General features: G+C 43.4%; 1 protein-coding gene across 1 annotated transcript in view; it reads right to left on the bottom strand.

Moving 5' to 3' along the window:
• Window positions 1-16,065, bottom strand: part of STK3 (serine/threonine kinase 3) — a 317,866-nt gene extending 301,801 nt beyond the window's left edge. Inside the window, exon 1 of the mRNA XM_062188183.1 lies at window positions 15,859-16,065. Within this exon, the coding sequence (XP_062044167.1) occupies window positions 15,859-15,884 (26 nt within the window). The 5' untranslated portion in view covers window positions 15,885-16,065. The remainder of the gene's footprint in view (window positions 1-15,858) is intronic.
• Window positions 16,066-20,493: the final 4,428 nt, after the last annotated feature.

Here is a 20,493-nt window from a genome sequence, read left to right as displayed (position 1 = left end):
CACCATACTGTTTTCCAAAGTGGCTGCACTATTTTATATTCCCACAAACAATGCCCATGGGTTCCAACTGCTCCATATTCTCATCAACACTTGTTATTTTCCATGTTGTTTTTTGTTTAATACTCAGCCTAAAGAGCATGACATTGTATCCATTTCCCTAACGATTAGTGCTGTTGAGCATCTTTTTAGGTGCTTATTTGCTATGTATCTTCTTTGAAGAAATATATAGCTAAGTCCTCTGTTCATGTTTTATCAGGGTGCTTGCTGTGGCTAAAGGCTGTTTAAGGAGATGCATAGGAAAGCGTTCTCTACAGTCAGATCCAGATCCCTAGTCAATAACAATTAGGATCTGCCTCAAAAGAGGCTCTGGACAGAGTGAAACTCCACAAGAGAAAGTTTCCAATTCTGCAGGAACAGAAAGTCTTCATTGTAGCACACCTTCTACCTGCTTTCAGCACTGACTGCCCATGTTGTTTTCTCTTGGGCAGATTGCCCTATCACTAAAGCACAGACTTCAGTGACCACACTAGTGGTAGCTGCAGCACTACTAACAGTAGCCGACTGATATGTCCTAATTGTCATTGCTGTGTGTATTGTTTCACCTTACATGTGATATCTCATTTAAAAGTCCTAATCTTCAACTCCAGCAGTTTCATTTTGAATATTGTTAGAAAAGTCATCTTTTTTTTTTTTTTTTTACAGAGTTCAACCAGTGGTCTTATGTAGAACAAACAGAGCAACAACAACAACAACCACAACAAAAACACTAAAAGGAATAAAATAGTAAGGCTGATCCTGTCATTGTCTCTCATAGTGTCCATTTCACTTCAATGGGTATCATTTTAGATGCTTGTTTAGTTGCCATTGATCATTTTGAATATTGAATATATTCATATTGAATATTGTTAGAAAAGTCATCTTTAAAACACATGTAAAATTATCAACCTCAGTCCCTCGACATAACTTATTAAGCAATGTCAAAAGTCTTAGGCTTAAAAAACGAGGATTTTCTAAATACAAAATCATAAATTTGATCTTGAAATCTATAAAATCAAATTATCTTTTCTACTTCAACCAAAGTACATTTTACCTCAAACTAATAAAATTCAAGGACCATTTTTGTACTCCTTTTTTTAAAAAGATTTATTTATTTATTTCAAAGGCAGAGAGACAGAGAGAGAGAGAGATCTTCCAACCACTGGTTCACTCCCCAACTGGCCACAACAGCCAGGCCTGGGTTAGGCAGAAGGCAAGAGCCAGAAGTTTCTTCTGAGTCTACCATATGGGAGCAGGGGCCCAAACGCTGGGCTATCATCCTCTGCTGCCTTCCCAGGCACATTAGCAGAGAGCTGGATTAGAAGTGGAGCAGCCAGGACCCAAACCAACACCCCTATGAGATGCTGGCATTACAGGTGGAGGCTTAGTCTTCTACGCCATGTGCTGCCCCTCCCTTTTGCTTTTTAAAGGCTAACAGTTTGCTTATATTTAGTAAATGTTTTGTTATAAGGTAATGATACTTTAAAACAATATTTAGAGCATATGTATCCAAATGAAAGTTATCCTTTTATATATTATGTATTCCTTCAAAAATGTTGACAATGCCAGAAACATTTATTTATGAAACACTTGGGAAATTGTCTTCAGAGACAAATGCTTTACAATCAGCATTTCACTTAATTTTCACAAGCCCAAAGAGAAAAGGGTGCACACAAAGAGCCTGGTGAGTTAAGGAACTTGCCCACCAGTGCACTGCCGTGAATGCAGACAGCAGATTAGAACCAACATCTAGCTGACTCTGAAAAACTGGCTCTTAATCATTTGGCTTACATAACACAACAGTAAAATGGATGTACTTGGACATTCTCACTGCATATTTACTTTTATAAAACAGTAATGCACTGAGGGACATTAGGTATTGGCACTACAATGAGCTGAAATCACCCAAGAAAAAAGATGCTCTGCAACAGGCAGAGAAAAACTGTTTCAATTCAATGAAAATCTTACTTTTCAACTCTATCATAGCATTTCCTCTCGAGTTGGGATCTTTGCCCAAAAGCACACTTAAGTTACAATTTCCTGGCAAAGAGCTTTAAAGGAAATGAAGCTGAGATTTTTCTCTTCTTCCTTCTCACTTAGACTTTAACTTTTATTTTCTCAAGAATTTTTTCCACTTACCATCTACTGGAAATGGATATGATTCTTTTTACAAATTTATTTGAAGTTAAAAAACACTGAGAAATACTCTCTAGCCCTCAAAACACACTATGTTCACTATACTAAATTTTCTAAAATAACAAATGCAGATAATATATGCAAAATAGCAGATCTGAAAATGCTCTAATACACCTATATCCTACTAAAATAAACAGTTTTAAATGATACAGACATTCAGCAGCCTGGCAACTAAGATGCCCACATCCAAATGGAGTACCTGCACTGGATCCCCAGCCCTGGCTCCTGACTCTAGATTCCTACCAATGCAGATTCTGGTGACTTAATTAACTGGGTCCCTGCCACCTATGTGAGAAACCTGGTTTGAGTTCCCAGCACCTTTCTTCAGTCCATGGCCATGGTGGGTATTTGGGGAGTGAACCAGCAGACAGGAACATATTTCTACTTTTTCTCTCTCTCTTTTACCCTCACTCTCACTCTGGCTCTCTGGCTCTCCCCCTTTCAAATAAAAAATAATTTTCAAAAACTTTAATAGTTTTAAGAAGTGGAGCTGGCACTGTGACGTTGTAGGTTAAGCCTCTGCCTGCAGCGCCCAGTTTGAGTCCTGGCTGCTCCACCTCCGATCCAACTCCCTGCTAATAGCCTGGGAAAGCAGTGGAAGATGGCCCAGGTGGTTGTGCCCTTACAACCATGTGGGAGACTCAAAAGAAACTCCTGGCTCCTGGCTTCAGATTGGTCCATCTCCCTCCATTGCAGCCATTTGGGGAATGAACCAGCAGATGGAAGACCTTTCTCCTTCTCTCTCTTTCTCTCTCTTTCTCTCTCTCTCTCTGTAACTCTGCCTCTCAAATAAATAATCTCTAAAAAATAATAATTTTAAGAAGTAGACCTACAAGGCTTATAAATTTTCATCCAGCAGATTACAAAGATTTTTCAATATTTAATAACCACACCTAGACTGAGAATTTAAAAAGGCAATAGAATCTTTAATTGATTTAAAGAAAAAAAAAGAGGAAATATCAAGGACAATGAAATAACATAAAAGAGGAAACCTTTCAATGAAACTTACCAAGACCTGCCATACAAAAAAAAAAAAAAAATCACCATGATTTGTGTCTAAGATAGTAGCTCCACTTAATAATTAAATTTATTTACATATTTTCTTCCTCGTTTATTTGCCTAAACCCCACATTTTCAGTTAAATATGAGAAATCAGCCTATATACCTCACTACTCCTCACCCCAATCCCTAGAATACTAGAATTAACTGCAATAAAGTCCAAATATTAACACATGAGTAAAACTAGAACTTGGGGGCTGGCATTGTGGCACAGGGAATAAAGCCCTGCCTACAATGCCAACATCCCATGTGAGTCCCCATTTGTGCTCCAGCAGCTATACTTCTGATCAACTCCCTGTTGGTAACCAGGGAAAAGCAGCAGAGGATGACCAAAGTGTTTGGATCCCTGTCACCCATGGGGGGAACCTGGAAGGAGCTCCTGCTGGGCCCGCCCTGGCCATTGCAGCCATCTGGGGAGTGAACCAACAGAGGGAAGACCTCTCTCTCTGTGTCTCTCTTTATCTCTCTCTCTCTGTAACTTTGCCTTTCACATCAATAAATAGATCTTTAAGGAAAAAAATTGTAACTTTAAGGACGGTTTAAACAATGACTATTAAAACCTTTATTTTACTCACTGAGCTCTGTACTCTGAATTCTGCTTAATTTTTGGAGGCTGAGTAGAGATGGGAGGGGCTGTGGAGGTTGTTTGCACAGATGGCGGCTACTCTGCTGGCTTCTAGGTGCTATCTGATTACACAGCAACAGTACACATGAAGTCATTTCTCAGTGCTTCACTGTCGTCCTTTGTAAACAAACCAGGAGGAAACACAAACAGCTCACGATTCGGGCACATTGTGAAAACAATTTTTGGTTTTTTAAATTGGGATTACTTTTACCTATTTTTGTTTTTAGAAATGAAAATACAAGGTTTAAATCCCAACCATATCTGATAGAAAAAAAAGGTAACTATAAGAAAGGCAGGTAGTTTAAATATCTCACCTATGAAAATAAGAACTTTTGTAAATGTGGTGTTCCAATATATGAGCAAGTATAAACACCCTCTGAAACTCCAATTAGCCTTGAAAATAAATGAGTTTAAAACCTAAGTAATACTCCAAAATGACAGACTTTTTTTTTTTTTTTTTTTGCCTTGGGAATTTCTAGGCTTTTTAAAGTAAAATCTTGATTTTTAAAAAATAATGAATTATTTTCATATGAAACTTTAGGATCTTTGGAAAGTTTGGCAGGCTTCTTCTCTCTCACTGTTTAACAATGTTCTTAGTCAAAAAATGACTTCACATGATGTAACTATGAATCTCAAGAGAAACAATATTCTGGTAAACAAAAACTGACACAAACAACGTACACTTCAGTCCAGGAGAGAGATAGCTACTGTCAGATGAGATCACTATTTCTAAGATAAGTAGCAGTTGAGAGGAGGACATACCAATGAGAAATGACAGGTAACAGCAAAAGAAGACACCACCAGTGGGATCTCAGCTACAAGAGCAACAAAGTTTCAAACTCACTAAAAGTGTTATGTCTAACTAAAATTCGTATAAAATACCAACAAGAAAGAAAAAAAAAAAAAGTCTCAGAAGGCTGCATTATTTTGAAATGATTTCTATCAAAAGTGGTTCTTTTAAAAGTGTTTTAAAAGTACAATGTTTAAAGTGGTTTACTTCATTTATTTGGAAAACCCACCACATTGACAGACCCTACAATGATGCTAAAGATCCTTTAAAAATTTTTATTTATTTCAAAGGCAAAGTCAGAGAGAGAGAAGGAGAGACACAGGGAGCTTGCATCTACTGAGTCATTCCCCCAAATGGCTGCAAAGCCAGAGCAGGGCCGGCTGGAATCCAAGAGTTTCTTCCAGGTCCCCCACATGGATGCAGAGGTCCAAGTACTAAAGCCATCTTCCACTGCATTCCCAGGCCATTAGTAGGGAGCTGGCAGTAGAGCAGAAAGTGGAGCAGTCAGGACACAAACCAACACTTGTATGGTATGCCAGTGTTGCAGGCAGCAGGCTTTATCTGCAACACCACAGCATCAGCCCCTAAAGATCATTTTCTAAGTAAGTAAACAAATAAATGTGTGTGTACATGGATTTCATATAGTAAAACAAACAAATGACCTTGTAAATACTCATATTTATCCATATAATATACAAATTTATCTGCATACATAACCTATTTCAAACTATGGGTAAGGGGTACCTCACCAGAGGGAATAAAGAAAAGCTCTAAATAAGAAGTTTATGTAAATTTGGACATCTGTTTGTCCCTTTGAAATACATCAGAGGGATATAAATAATATTATAAATGCCCAAAACACAAGTATATAAAGGAATACATATATAAACACACATACATATATACACAAAATAAATAACACTGTAAGTACAGTTCAGTGAAATACACAAAGTCTGAAAGAAACACATTCATTCATTCAGGTGAGGGTCAAGTGGGCCCTCTTGTCCTCACCAGCAGTCACAAGGGCAGGCCATCTGGTGCTAGTTCCAGCTGGCTGATAAAAACTTAGAGGGCCTAACCAGGCCTAGCCAAAAGTGCATCATTTCCAGTAACATGTTGGATTTCTCAACATACAGTTCTATCAGGATAAGAATCTATGTCTGTTTCAGCTTTTCAAATTTTCATTTACTTATTTGTTGGAAAGAAAGAGACACAGAGGCAGAGGTTCCATCCACTGGTTCACTCCCCAAAGGCCAGCAACAGGCAGGGCTTGGCTAAGTCAAGCCAGAAGCCAGGACTCAATACAGATCTCCCACATGAAAGGCAAGAACAACTTGAACCATCTCATGCTTCCTCCAGGATACACATTAGCAAAAAGATGGAGTCAAGACTCAAACCCAGGTATTCCAATGTGGGCTAACTATCTTTCCAAGTATTGATGCATCACTATTTTGGCAAGCTTCTTTACATCACAAGAGATCTTAAGAATATTAATCAAAACAAATGAATCAAGGGCTAGAAATAAAGAGGGAAAAAAGTCCATCTTCTTAACATTGACCTAGTTTAAATTCTCTTCCATTTTGGTGTAGCAGGTAGAGCAGTGCCAACATCCCATATGGATGCCGGTTCAAGTCCTGGCTCCTCCTGGACTTGAACTGGACTTCTGATCCAGCTCTCTGCTATGGCTGGGAGAGCAGTAGAAGACGGCCCAAATCCTTGGACCACTGTATACATTTAGGGAGTGAACCAGCAGCTAGCATGCATACACACTCACTTGGTCTCTCTCTCTCTCTCATAAACAAATTTTAAAAGCCTTAAATTACTCTTGGCATTTTGTGTTTCTTAATGGATATATTTTTACATACAAGTGTATAAAACAAGGCAGACTGAAATTCTACCTAAAAAATAAGGCATGAAATCTGATCTTGCAAATAGTGATATTATTTATCTTGCATTTTTGTTTTCAATTAAGAAAACACCAAGGAGCCAGTGCTATGGCATAGTAGGCTAAGCCTCTGCCTGCAGCACTGGAATCCCATATGAATGCCAGTTCTAGTCCCGGCTGGTCCAGCTCTCTGCTTATGGCCTGGGAAAGCAGCAGCAGATTATCCAAAGTGCTTGAGTCCCTGCACCCAAGTGGGAGACCCAGAAGATGCTCCCAGTCCCAGGTTTTGAATCAGCGTGGCTCAGGCCCTTGTGGCCATTTAGAGAGAGAAACAGCAGACGGAAGACCTTTCTCTATGTCTCTCCCTCTATCTGTAGCTCTACTACTCAAAGAAATAAATAAAATCTTCTAAAAACAAAACACAACACTAGGTTATCTGAAACATTAAGAGGTGAGAAAGTGAGGCTGGCTGTCAAGATAATATTGGGTCAAAGGGCAAAGTTAGAGTGGGATAAAATTTCATACTAAAAGTCTCAATCTCATAATTTCACTCTATACACACCAAATTTCTGACTCAGTCTGAGGAAACTAAGGTGTGGTAGAGATAAAATCCAGAGAAAGGAGCCCAAGAATGCCAGTGCCATCACGCTTTTTGACAGAATATCCCAGAGTATGAAACAATCAGTTTGAAGAATCAGTTTCCCTATCTTTCGTATGAAAAACAAATAGGGTATCATTGCCCAAGTTAGTGTCCTGAAATCATATTTCTCAATAAAAGAAATTAAGGCTTTTTGGAGAAATTATTGATTCCAGCTCTGGGACAGGAAATGGACAAGATGGGCCTCAAATATTTTATCACAGCAGAGAGCAAGGAAGCTATCAAAGACCACTAGGATCATTTTGTCTTCTGATGGAAGCTTCAGAGACAGGACCAGAATTACAATGGATTAAAATCCAATGAATATGTTCAAATCCCTCAGCTCTAAAGGCAAAAAAAAAAAAAAGAAAAGAACTGGTCCCCTTTAGAGGAAACAGGGAATGCATTCATTACCTTGAAAACTTATAAATAAAAGAAAAGAATCAAGCATTTATCATGTTTTATCAGTGATACCACTGGTTAACCAAACAAGATGAGGGGAAGTGACTTAATAAAAACATTCCACTTAATGAATGAAAATAAAATAATGTACTTAGAATTTCACCACTTTGCAATACCCAATGAACAGAATGAAGCACTAAACACTTACAGCTGCTAACATTACAAAAAAAGAAAATTTGATAATAAGAGATTCCCAGAGTCTTGCCAAACCCCACCTATAACAATGCCTGAGGGACTGAACTTGAGTTTGACACATCCCTGTATCCAGCTGCCCATTTGTAGCAAACACACAGAACAAAGGAACATATTGAAACACATCTTGAGTAAGTAATCACAAAATCCAGAGTATGGGAAGCCACAGTTCCAAAACAGCCTGGGTGCTTCAACAGGAAAGAGAAAACAGAAAGAAGACCAATCTAAAGGTTAAAACTGATAGGGCGTGTGTTTGGCACAGCAGTTAATATGCCACTTGGGATGAGCACAACATTCGGGAGTGCCTGGGTTCAAGTCCTATCTCTGCTGCCAGTTCCAGCTTCCTGTTAACGCACACCCTGGGTGGTAGCAGGTGGTGGCTCAAGTGGTTGGGTCCCTGCTGCCCACCGGGGAGACCCAGATTGAGTTCCTGACTCCTGTCTTCAACCTGGTCCAGCCCTGGTTGTTATGGGCATTTGGGGATTGGACCAGCAGATGGGAAATCAATCTCTTGCTCCCTCTCTCTCAAGGGACAATTCTATATAAACTACATTTTAACCAGCAAGGTTGGGGGCTGGCATGGCACATAAGGTTAAATCACTGCTTGGCAACGGCCAGCATTCCTTATGGGAGCACCATCTAGAGTCTGCTTCTGATTCAGCTCCCTGCTAATGTGCCTGGGAAAGCAGAGGAAGATGATCCTAGTACTTGGGCCCCTGCCACCCACATGGGAGACCCAGATGGAGTTCCAGGCTCCTGCTTCAGCCTGGCCCATATTGTGGCATTTAGGAAATGAACCAGCAAACGGAAGGTTTCTTCCTCTGTCTCTCCCTCTCTTTCTGTCCCTCTGCCTTTCAAATAAATAAATTTTTCTTTAAAAATCAGCAAGGCTCACCCAGAGTATCTAGCAATGCACAGTTAGGTTATTACTATAAAGTCAGGATAATGATTTCTTACGGGGGAAGACCACTGTGATTGGGATGGAACACTTAGAAGGGCCTGACCCGGGATGTGGCAAAGTTCTATTTCATAACCTGATTGGAGACTACAAAAGTGTCTACCCTACAATAATTCACTAAGGCTTATACTTGTTTTGACTGTTTTATTTTGCAATAAAAGATTTAAAAAAATTGCCAGCACACCTGAGTACTTCAAAATCATTTTGTAACCCGGTTTAAAAAAGAGGTTAAAAAAGTAGTCAGTGCCCATCATTTCTTCCCCACCCACTTCTTTTAGGGAAGCACCCAGTATCATATTTGGGCCCACTCAGATTCACTTTCCTGGGAATGTGAAATTATAAGAAAGAGACTATAAATACCAAATTCTGTTCTTTTAGTCTTCCCTTATCACTCACTGCTCAAACTCAAACCGTGGGGGGGGGGGGGGGGGACAGAATTGATTTTTCTACCTCATTCCCCAGATCCAGTCTATCAGTAAGCCCTTGATGTCTAACTCCAAAACAGAACTTAAATCTGTCCACTCCTCTCCTCCACAGACTCCACCATCTCTCTAACAATGAAATACTGTCACAGCCCCCAAACTTGGGGGTGAACCAACGGAAGGAAGATCTTTCTCTCTGTCTCTCTCTCTCACTGTCTAACTGTCTAACTCTGCCTGTCAAAAAAAAAAAAAAAAACCATATAAATGACTTAAAACCCTTTAAGTTGCACTGAATGAATTCCAAATTCCTTTTCATGGCCTCCATCACTGAATCCCTGCCCATCTCTCTGACCTTGTAGCTAACCACTCACTCCCACTCAACACCCAGCCTAGATGGCCTCATTTCAATTCTTCCCATACACTAACTTCTTTCCCCCTCCAGGCTTTCTCGTAGCTTTTCCCTCGGCCAATAATACTTATCCCTGCTACTCATGGTAATTTTTCAATGTCACGTCTCAACTTAAATATCACCTTATAAGAGAAGCCTACTCCAACTGCTCCAGTTAAGCAGGTTGCACCATTTTTCTCTATCAGTACACGCTACTCAAGCTCCAAGTAGAGTGTATGCTCTATGATGGCAGAGCTCCTGCCTGTTTCATTCACCAATGTACTCAGCGTCTGGAAATTGGAAGGCAGTCAATTAATCATTTCTGAATGTATGAGTAAATCAGCAAACAAATGAACTCAAGGTTCCTGGCTTCATCCTGGTTTAGCTGCAACTGTTCTAAGTATTTGGGGAATGAACCAGCAGATGGATGCACACTCTCTATCTCTCTGGCTTTCAAATAAAAATTTTAAACTGTTGTAAGAAAAATTAAAATTTCTATGAGATAGCATAAATTTTCTCTTTAGAAGAAAAACATAAAAACCTTGGGTGGTTAGAGAGGGTGGAGCTGGCAGGGAGACAGAAACTGAGGTCATTATAATTATAGTTGGATGTTTCCAGTGTACTGGGTCAGTCCACACCAGAAGGCAAATGATGAGCCTGTGCCTCGTGGCATACACTTTCCTTGGTAAACTCTATCAGACATTGGTTTGTATTTTCTCATACTTAATTGGGACACATATAAAATGTTCAAAATATAGTAGCTTTAAAATATGCATTTCTGCTTTCTCCTTTTCATCTTCCCTTCCTAGAATCTTAATATGTTTATTGTATATATGGGTTATTACAGTAACACCATCCTGGCCTCCTCTAACAATGCTTTACCTGTTTTAAGTATCAAGATGGAGATGGAAATGAAATCAGTTTCCTGACTGTCACTAACACACACACACACACACATACACATATATATATTAATGAGGTTACAACTCATTAATGGTCATGAAAATAACTTGGTGGCTCACAACTAGCATTTTTTTAATGAAATAAAACAGGACAGAAATAACATTGGAAAACATCACACATGGTATTCATGAAATGTCAGTTTTATAACTGTACTGAGTCTCAGCATCAATGTTAAAAATCTGTACGAGGGGCTGGCGCCATGGCTCACTTGGTCAATCCTCCACCTGCAGCGCCAGCATCCCATGTGGGCACCGGTTCCTGTCCTGGCTGCTCCTCTTCTGCTCCAGCTCCCTGATAATGTGCCTGGGAAAAGCAGCAGAAGATGCCCCAAGTGCCCTCAAAGGAAGAGCAACATGGTCTGCATTAGCAGGAAGCTAAAATCTGGAGCCAAGGTCAGGAATCAAACTCAGGTCCTCCAATGTGGGACACAGACATCTTAACTGGCATCTTAACAGCTAGGCTAAATAACTACCCCTTAAATTGAAATAACTACTAATCCTATAATTTAGTTGAAGAACAAGATATTCTGTCTTCTCTTTGACAAGTATCAAATATAAATACCCATATTCCCCAACAACCAGAGGTCTTATGCTGTTCACCTCCCTCTCAAAAAGCCCATCTACCTTCTAGGAATGTTCTATCTGATGAATGAAGAGCCCACAGTCATTTCCCATTCTACCTATCAAATCTTAACTATTCTGTGGTCATTTTTTCCTGATCTGGTGGTTTCCCTACAAAGAAATTTGATCAACTGGACTTACCAAAATGCAAGCAATTAATACCATTTAGTGGATTTTCCTTCCCAGAGATAAATCATTTAATAAGGATGTCTGCAGACCTCTGTGACAGACCTAAATGGAAGTCTGTGGAACATAAAAGTCATTCTGGTACCTCAAGTCAGTGACAAGGGTGACCACATCTACTGGCAAGGCCAGCTGCGGAGAGGAAATCAATGAGTGTTTAACCACACCTTGTCAGGGAGACCAAATCAGTGAAGGAAAGTCTACGAGGTGCCTTACAGAGTTGTGATTTTTAAACCCAGTGCACATTAGAATCTCCAACTCTCAGAGAGGAATGATATTTAAAGAAGTGAATTTCAAAGTCAGGGACAAAGCTGGACCTAACACCCAGGTCTAATACGATGTGCAGGTGTATACTAAAAACACAGATGTGTATGAGAAGGACTAATAGGCACTTCAGGCAAATGATTACCCTTCCAGGGATGAAAAGGGAATGCAACTGCGAAGAGATACACGTATGTATTGGTAATATGCAGATATTTTGGGAGTATTTTATATCTGAAGCATTGTGATGACATGTAAATACTCATTAGTCTCCATTATTTTGGCATGTCTATAATTTTGTCATAAAAAGAATATGCATATCAAATTGCATATATTAGGAATGCAGAGAAACTATCAGGCTAGAAGGTACTCAGAGACCATACTTTATGAAGCAGGGATTGAAGGAAGAATAAAATAATAGGTTATAGGCAAAAAATAACATGAACTTTTCTAAAGGAAAAAAGTAAACAATCGCAAAGTTGGGATGCCATAGCCTACAACCTAAATATAGCGCAACAGGGAAACAATTCATGAAGACAGATCATCTCAGAGAACAGTAACAGAAGATAGAGTTAGGGAGAGACCGAGTGATGGAGGCCCTGGGTGCTAAGCAGACATGTGTGCTCCTAACCTAAAAACAGAAGAATGACTGAAGTGATGTCAGCAAGATAAACCTGTTCTATGGAGTAATAGGAGGTTCTTACAGGATAGCAAAGGGGGAAAGGAACATCGGAGTAGGAACCAAGTCTCAGTGTCCAGCCTCTACTCCAGAGCCCTTTCGCTGTTAAAGTATTTTTAAAACCACTGGACTACAGGGCCCAGTTAGAAGGCACTACTGCTGCAATTCAAGTCTGTGGGTCATAAAACCCCAAAATGGAGCAGTAATCTTAAAAATGAAAAGGAGTGTGTGAGTGTGCGTACGTGTGTGTGAAGGAATCCACGGGCTTTTTAATGGAACATCTGGTAGGACCTAGTGACAAATTAAATGGATATCAAAAGAGTAGAACTACATGAAATAATCAAAATGCCAAATGAGCAGCAACAGTGGCCACATGATCTTGAACATCAGCAACACAGACGTGACCATGCGATAGGGTCTGAGCACAGAGGAAGTGCCACTCAAGGCAAAAAGGCTAAACGATAGAGAGATTAAGAAGAGAAGAAGCAAAAGGGACCAGGGGTTTACAGACAAGCACGACCACTGTCATGGAATGCTAACATCCCATGTTCAGAATAGCTGAATCTCTGTACAGAATGAGAGGCCGCACAGCCTTCACAGCCAGTCAGACCCAGGGTTCTGGTCTCTACTCCACTTGATCAAGTTATTTAACTTTTCCGAGCCACATTAATAAGGAAAACATAATTTAACCATAATTAACATTACTCAACACATTATGGAGCTCTATGCTCAGTGCTTTACAACACATGACCCCACTTAATCCACGCAATACATTTTACAGACGAAGAAATTCAGATTTAAAACTAGTAGACTGGTATTGTAGCACTGCTGCCTGTGACACCAGAATCCCATATGGGCACCAGTTCGAGTCCTGGCTGCTCCATTTCCGATCCAGCTCCCTGCTAATGTGCCGGAGAAAGCAGCGGAAGATGGCCCAAGTATTTGGGACCCTGCACCCACGTGGGAGACCCAGAAGATCATCTTGCCTCCTGGTTTCTGCCTGGCTTAGTCCCAGCCATTGTGGCCATTTGGAGAGTGAACCAGCAGATGGAAGATCTCTATGTATCTTCCTTTCTCTCTGTAACTTTGTCTTTCAAATAAATAAAAATAAATCTTTAAGAAATAAAAAAGAGGCCAGCGCCATGGCTTACTTGGCTAATCCTCCGCCTGCGGCACGGGCATCCCATATGAGTGCTGGGTTCTAGTCCCGGCTGCTCCTCTTCCAGTCCAGCTCTCTGCTGTGGCCCAGGAGAGCACTGGAGGATGGCCCAAGTGCTTAGGTGCCTGCACCCGCATGGGAGACAAGGAGGAAGCACCTGGCTCCTGGCTTCAGATCAGCACAACGTTGGCCATAGCGGCCATTTAGAGAGTGAACCAACAGAAGGAAGACCTTTCTCTCTGTCTCTCTCTCACTGTCTAACTCTGTCAAATAAAAAAAAAATTTTTTCAAAAAATAAAAATAAAAAAGAACATACTAGTATACTAAGAGGTGGAGCCAGGATTACTATTTCTAACGATCACTAAATAAAAGAATGTATATATAGTCATGAACCTCATGTCTATGACAGATCACATATGAAGATGGTCCCAAAAGATGACATCACCTAGCCATATATCATCCATCATAGTTGTCTCAGTTTAATTAAGTATACTGTATGGTGTTCACATGACTGTGTAATTGCCTGGTGACACATATCTCAGAACTCTCCTTGTCATTAAGCAATGCTTGACTGTATAAATTTCCTGGTGAATATTATGATCTCAAAAATAGTAGCTATATTCTATTACTAGAAGGCAATGATCAAGGGAGTAACACAAATATACACTGTAATTCCTGCATAGCCTTCTTTCCCTGTGGCAAACTCTCTCAATGTCCTCATCTATAAAACAGGATTCATGCCTCTAATCCAAATTCTCCACAGGGTTGGTGTGAGGATTAAATATTATGGATAGGAAAATGCCGTGAAAAAATCTTGAGATATTTAAATATAAAGGGTTCATTTCACGCATCTTTTGCTCTTCAGAAATGCCTTCCTGCATCAAAATAAGTCTCTCTGAAAAGAGCTAAAAATAAGTCTGCTAATGTGCAACCACCACTTTGAAAAGTATAAATCACCATGGCACCACCACCCACACCTCCCCCAGACTCTTCCAGATTGTCTAGTGTCTCTGCAAGGCCACCGATTCTCTTACACCTATAATGCAACCGGGAGAACTGACAGCAGAAATAATCAACAGACAGAGCCGATGCTTCAATTCAAAGTCTTTCAAGTTGGCCTCTGGCATGACCTCAGAGGTGTCCCACTTACAGTCCTTCCAACACAGGAAAGAAAAAGTGCCCAATTCTTTCTGTAGTAGCAAAGGGAGTGCCCAGTGAGTACTAGAATACAGACACCCCAGAAAATTCTAGAGAATAATTTATCAGTTACCTTGGGCTCTCCTAGCTGATAGCCCTTTTGAAAAATCCCTCTAGGACACACCCATCCCCATCCCCACGCCCTGCACAGATGGTTTCCAGGCCACACAGGTCTCTAGTCTCACAACTCTCAACAGCTCCCAAAGCTCCCACCTTTTTAATTATTCCACCTTTCATCTAAAGATCTCTAGGTATCAAAGCACATGAACTCTTTAATCGACACAACAGCTCCCCCCGGGAGAGAGAGAAGTGCCCTTATTTTTTATAAATTAAAAAAAAAAACAAGACTGAGGTTAAATGTGTTATCCAACATCAATTAGCTGATTCGCTCTTAAGGTGAAAATGCACATTATGAACCTGCATCAATGAATAACCTTGCTTTAGCTTCCTAAGATCAATGCAAATACTTAACACATCTACTCTGTACACATACACTGCTAATCTATCAAAGATCAAATAACGATGAATACCATACCAGAGCATCACTATTTATACATGCAAAAGTCGATGGAGGAGGGTTCTAAGATTTCTACTGTCTTGCCTCCACAAATACTTCTGAACTTGAGGGGGAGGGGGAGGGGGAGGAGGAACACCTGTCAGTACAGCATGCTCACAGTAAGTTTTACAAACTCTGTGGCTATTAATATTTAATTCCTTAACTGTAAATAAACAACCCGCCTTTTCTCAAAGAGGATGGGGGAGGGAACAATATTATGAAAAATACTTTTGACAAGAGAGCCTACGTGGTTGTAAATCATTGTACATAATTTCCTAGTTTTAGGGCTTCCAGGCTGCGTGAACTTGCCACGAGGGGAAAACCCTGCCCGGCCCCGGGGAGCCCGGCGCTGCCCACCCCACTCCCCACGCGCGCCAGGCCCCACGGCCCGGGGCGGGCTCCGGCTCCCCGCAGGCCCAGTCGCCCCGCGGACAGATGGCGCCGGGCACTCGGACCTGCCTCCCGACCCTCGGCGCGCCCGGCTCGGGTCCCGGCGAGGCGGAGAGAGGGTCGCGGCAGAGCCCCGGCCTAGCCGCCTCCGCCCTGCGGCCGCCGCTCCCCTCGGGCTGCCCGCTCCTGGTGCTCGTTACCTCTTGGGCGCCGGCGGCTGCTCCATGGCGGCCGGGGGCAGAAAGAGGGACCCGATGGACCGCGAAGGCCAGAGGCAGGAATGGGGCCGGGGTGCCGGCAGACCGAGCCCCAGGGAACCACAGGGAAAAACTCCGGGAACTCGGACCAACTTTCCCGTAACTCCACGGCGGATCTCCCTCCCGCTCCGGAGCGCGGCTCCTCCCGGCCCGCCCCGCCCCTCGGCCGCCGGCAGCGGCCCTCAGCCGGCGGGTAGAGCCCAGCGCCCTGGGTGGGCGGAGCCGGCCGCGGCCGGGCGGGGGTGGGCGGAGCCTGGCGCCGCGCTGGGTGGGCGGGGCCGGCCGCGGCTCAGCTCAGGGTGGGTGGGCGGAGCCAGGCGCCGTGGAGGTGGGGAGGAGGTGGAGACGAGGGCGGAGGAAGGGGCGGGCCGTGGCCTCGGAGAGGGAAAGACGGAGGTGGTAGTGGGAGAGCACCCGGATGAGGCCTTAGCGGGATCCCGGAGCCGCCCTGGGCAGGTGCGGGGCGCGTCCCTTTGAGCTGGGCCAGAGCTGCGCTCCTCCTGCCTTCTCTGCACTTGCCCGCATCTGATTGGACTCATTTCTCTGGATTCCCAAGGGTGCATCCCAAAGGCCTTTGAAGTATTACTAACTGCCCACGCTTCCTTCTCTAGTTCTGTTTATAATTACTGGTTATGTTTTTTCCCAGCCATTTGACATTTGTAGCTTCAGTACTAAGGATACTTCTGGAAATTCTGGTTTGATTTTGATTGTGCGCCTCGCTACATTTCACAATAATTACGTCTAATTACAGAGAAAATAATTGCTGTAGTGAGAGCTCTCCCGGCACCAAGATTCGGTGCACCGGGGTATTGCTCTCTGGCCAGATGGATGAGCTGGCAAGCTTATCACAACTTCAGGTGCCTAGAAAAGACTAGTGGCTATCCTTCTTCTGGCCTTTCCCCCAAACCTGCTCCCAGCAGAACTCACCCTATTGTAATTTGACGCCCTCACTCATCCATTTTGTGTGTGTGTTGATTAAATTAGTGCATATGATTTTTCGAATGAGCACATACAGCCACGACATAACGAATTTGCTAGTTTTCGTTAGAAGTCGCCAAGATGTACAGTCGTACGGGGCTTTTTTGGTGGTTAGAACAATGAAGAAAGTGTTGAATAATATGAATATTAACCTAAGTTGATCTTGCCTATTAGCAGTCTAGACAAGCTTAGTCTTTTTGCATTATTTTAAGTTTCACTGTAATGAGCTTACGTTATTATTATTATTTTTTTTTTTTTTTGAGACAGAGATAGAAAGCGCCCATCCCCGGTTCATTCCCCAAATGCCTACAACAGCTGGGGCTAGGCTGGTCAGATTTGTTTTTAAACCACTATATTTTCCCCTCAATTTTGTTATTTTACATTCACAAAGATCTTGTGTTATTGAAACAAAGTCAAATTCTGTGAAGAGAGATTTATTAAGCATTCTATGCATTTTTGCATTTATTAAAGATCCAAGGTCTGTTCAGAAATAACAAGAACAAGAACAACAACGATACACTAAATCACTAAGACGTTAAAACTGGAAAGAGCCTTTGAAACGATCCCATTCTGGTGCTGGCGTTGTGGCATAGCAGGTTAAGCCTGCCCTGGACATCAACATCAGCATCCCAAATGGGCGCCAGTTTGAGCCCAAGCCACTCCACTTCCAATCCTCCTCCCTGCTAACGCACCTGGGAAAGCAGCAGGAGATGACCCAAGTGCTTGGACTCTACACCCATGTTGGAGACCCTGAAGCAGCTCTGGGCTCCTGACTTGAGCCTAGCCCAGCCCTGGTCGTTGCAGCCATTTGGGGAGAGAACCAGTGGATGGAAGATTTTTTTTTCTCGATCTCTTTCTGTCTTTCCTCCTCTTTCTGTAACTCTGCCTTTCAAGTAAGTAAATCTTTAAAACATGTATCCCATTTTTACCTCTTACTCTCATTCTCATTTCCATACCACACTCCCATCTTTTTGTATTTCATCAGAAAAACCACTCCAGGCAGGTGTTTGGTACACTGGTTAAGATGCTGCTTGGAACATTTGGAGCCCAAATCAGAGTGCCTGATTCCCAGTCCAGCCCTGCTTCAGATTCCAGCTTTCTGGCCTGTGCCACGGCTCAATAGGCTAATCCTCTGCCTGCGGCGCCAGCACCCAGAGTTCTAGTCCCAGTCGGGGCACCGGATTCTGTCCCGGTTGCTCCTCTTCCAGTCCAGCTCTCTGCTGTGGCCAGGGAGTGCAGTGGAGGATGGCCCAAGTGCTTGGGCCCTGCACCCACATGGAGACCAGGAGAGGCACCTGGCTCCTGGCTTCGGATCAGTGCAGTGCGCTGGCTGCAGTGCACCGGCCGTGGTGGCCATTGGGGGGTGAACCAACAGAAAAGGAAGACCTTTCTCTCTGTCTCTCTCTCTCACTGTCCACTCTGCCTATCAAAAAAAAAAAAAAAAAAGATTCCAGCTTTCTGATAAGAGGTAGCTGGGAGGCAGCAGTGTTGGCTTGCCACCCACATGGAAGACCTGGATTGCGTTCTGGCTTCTGGTTTTCGCCTGGCTCAGCCCTAATTATTGTGGACACTGGGACAGTGAACTAGAAAATGGGAGATAGATAGATAGATAGATAGACCTGCTTTTCAAATAAAAATGAATCAGCCTTTCCCAGTAAAACACTAGAACCACCCTACCTTTCAGTTGTAAAGGAGATAACTATATCATGTGTGCCCATAGCACTCTGTGCTGACTTTTGTATGACACATCACTGTATAGAAGTTCTGTTTGAGGCCAGTATTGTGTGGTCCAGCAGGTTAAGCCACTGTCTGCGACACTGACATTCTATATTGGAACAGGTTCTTGTCCCAGGTGCTCTGTTTCCAATCTGGCTCCTTGTTAATGCTTCCAGGAGGGCAATAGAGCATTATCCAAGTACCTGGGCCCCTGCCACCCACTGTGGGAGACCCCATTAGGTTCCTGGTTCCTGGTTTGGCCTGACCCAGCCCCAGCTGTTGCAACATTTGGAGAGTGAACCAGCAGATGGAAGATCTCTCTGTGTATGTCTCTCTGTAACCCACCCAGCTCGTTTACTCCCCAAATGACTGCAAAGGCCAGAGGTGAGCCGAACCTGAGCCAGGAGCCAGGAGCCAGGAGCTTCTTCCAGGTCTCTCATGCAGGTGCAGGGGCCCAAGGACTTGGGCCATCTTCTGCTGCTTCCCTGGGCCATAGCAGCTGGATCAGAAGTGGAGCAGCCAGGCCCAGGACTGGCACCCATGTGGGACGCCAGGAATACAGGCAGCAGCTTTACCCACCACACCACAGCACCAGCTCCCAAATCAATCTTTTTATCTACTTATTTATTTTATTTACTTGAAAGGCAGAGTTGGGGGGGTGTGGACAGAGAGAGGTCTTCCAGCCTCTGGCTCACTCCCAAAAATGGCCGCAAAGACCTAGACTGGGCCAAGACAAAGCCAGGAGCCAGGAGTTTCTTCCAGGTCTCCTATGTGGGTCCTCTGCTGCTTCTCAGATGCATTAGCAGGGAGCTGGATTGGAAGTAGAGTGGCTGGGACTTGAACCAGCAGCCATGAGGGATGCTGACACTGTAAGTGGCGCTTAACCCACTATGCCACAACACTGGTCCCAAATAAATAAATTTTTAAGAAAGAAGACAGGGGCTGACATTGTGGTGCAGCGGGTTAACACCGTGGCCTGAAGCGCCTGCATCCCATATGGGCGCCAGTTCGAGACCCGGCTGCTCCACTTCCGGTCCCACTCTCTGCTAAGGCCTGGGAAAGCAGTGGAAGACGGCCCAAGTGCTTGGGCCCCGGCACCCGTGTGGGAGACCCAGAAGAAGCTCCTGGCTCCTGGCTTCAGATCGGCACAGCTCTGGCCATTGATGCCAGTTGGGGAGTGTACCAGTGGATGGAAGACCTCTCTCTCTCTCTCTCTGCCTCTCCTCTCTCTGTGTAACTCTGACTTTCAAATAAATAAATAAATAAATAAATAAATAAATAAATCTTTAAAGAAAGAAGAAGATAAAAAATTTTGTCATCCTTATCCACTGTGACCAACTGAGAGCTGCTGCTTTTCTCTGTCCTTTGCAGAGCATGTGCGCGCCTCCTAGTCAGAGTGCTGGGCTACAGAGCTTCCTTTTGCTCCCCCACATTCATGCTCCTTTCTCTTCCAGTCCCTGCCCTGGGTTTGCTCCCCCACATTCATGCTCCTTTCTCTCCCTGTCCCTGCCCTGAGGGCTGACCTGGATGGCAGACTCATTGGGTTCCTCGGCCTTCTGGCTTCTGGTTGGGTCTGTCGATAGGAGACTAGGAGGAGATCTTAAAGGGGAGAAAGTGGTGCAAGGGTGTTTGGTTCCTGGCTCCCTTCCTGGGTGGTCACCTAGGGCTGGCTGTGTTCCTCGTGAAGTGAAATCACTACTCTCCTTCCTTCCACTCATCCCTTCAGCCTAGGGGCTGTGCGTGCCCTGCTTTGCCCTTCATTCCTTCTCTCTGTGTTCTCCTGTATCCCAGCCTTCCTCAGAGGGCCCTTGGTAACGAATCCCTGCTGCACTGGACCTAATCTGAGTGTGCCCTCCAGAGGATGTCCTATTGAAACCCTGACTG

Source organism: Lepus europaeus, chromosome 4, assembly GCF_033115175.1.
Source record: "Lepus europaeus isolate LE1 chromosome 4, mLepTim1.pri, whole genome shotgun sequence".
Lineage (NCBI taxonomy): Eukaryota > Metazoa > Chordata > Mammalia > Lagomorpha > Leporidae > Lepus > Lepus europaeus.
Note: the sequence above shows the minus strand (reverse complement) of the source record. Positions and strands in the feature narration are given on the sequence as shown.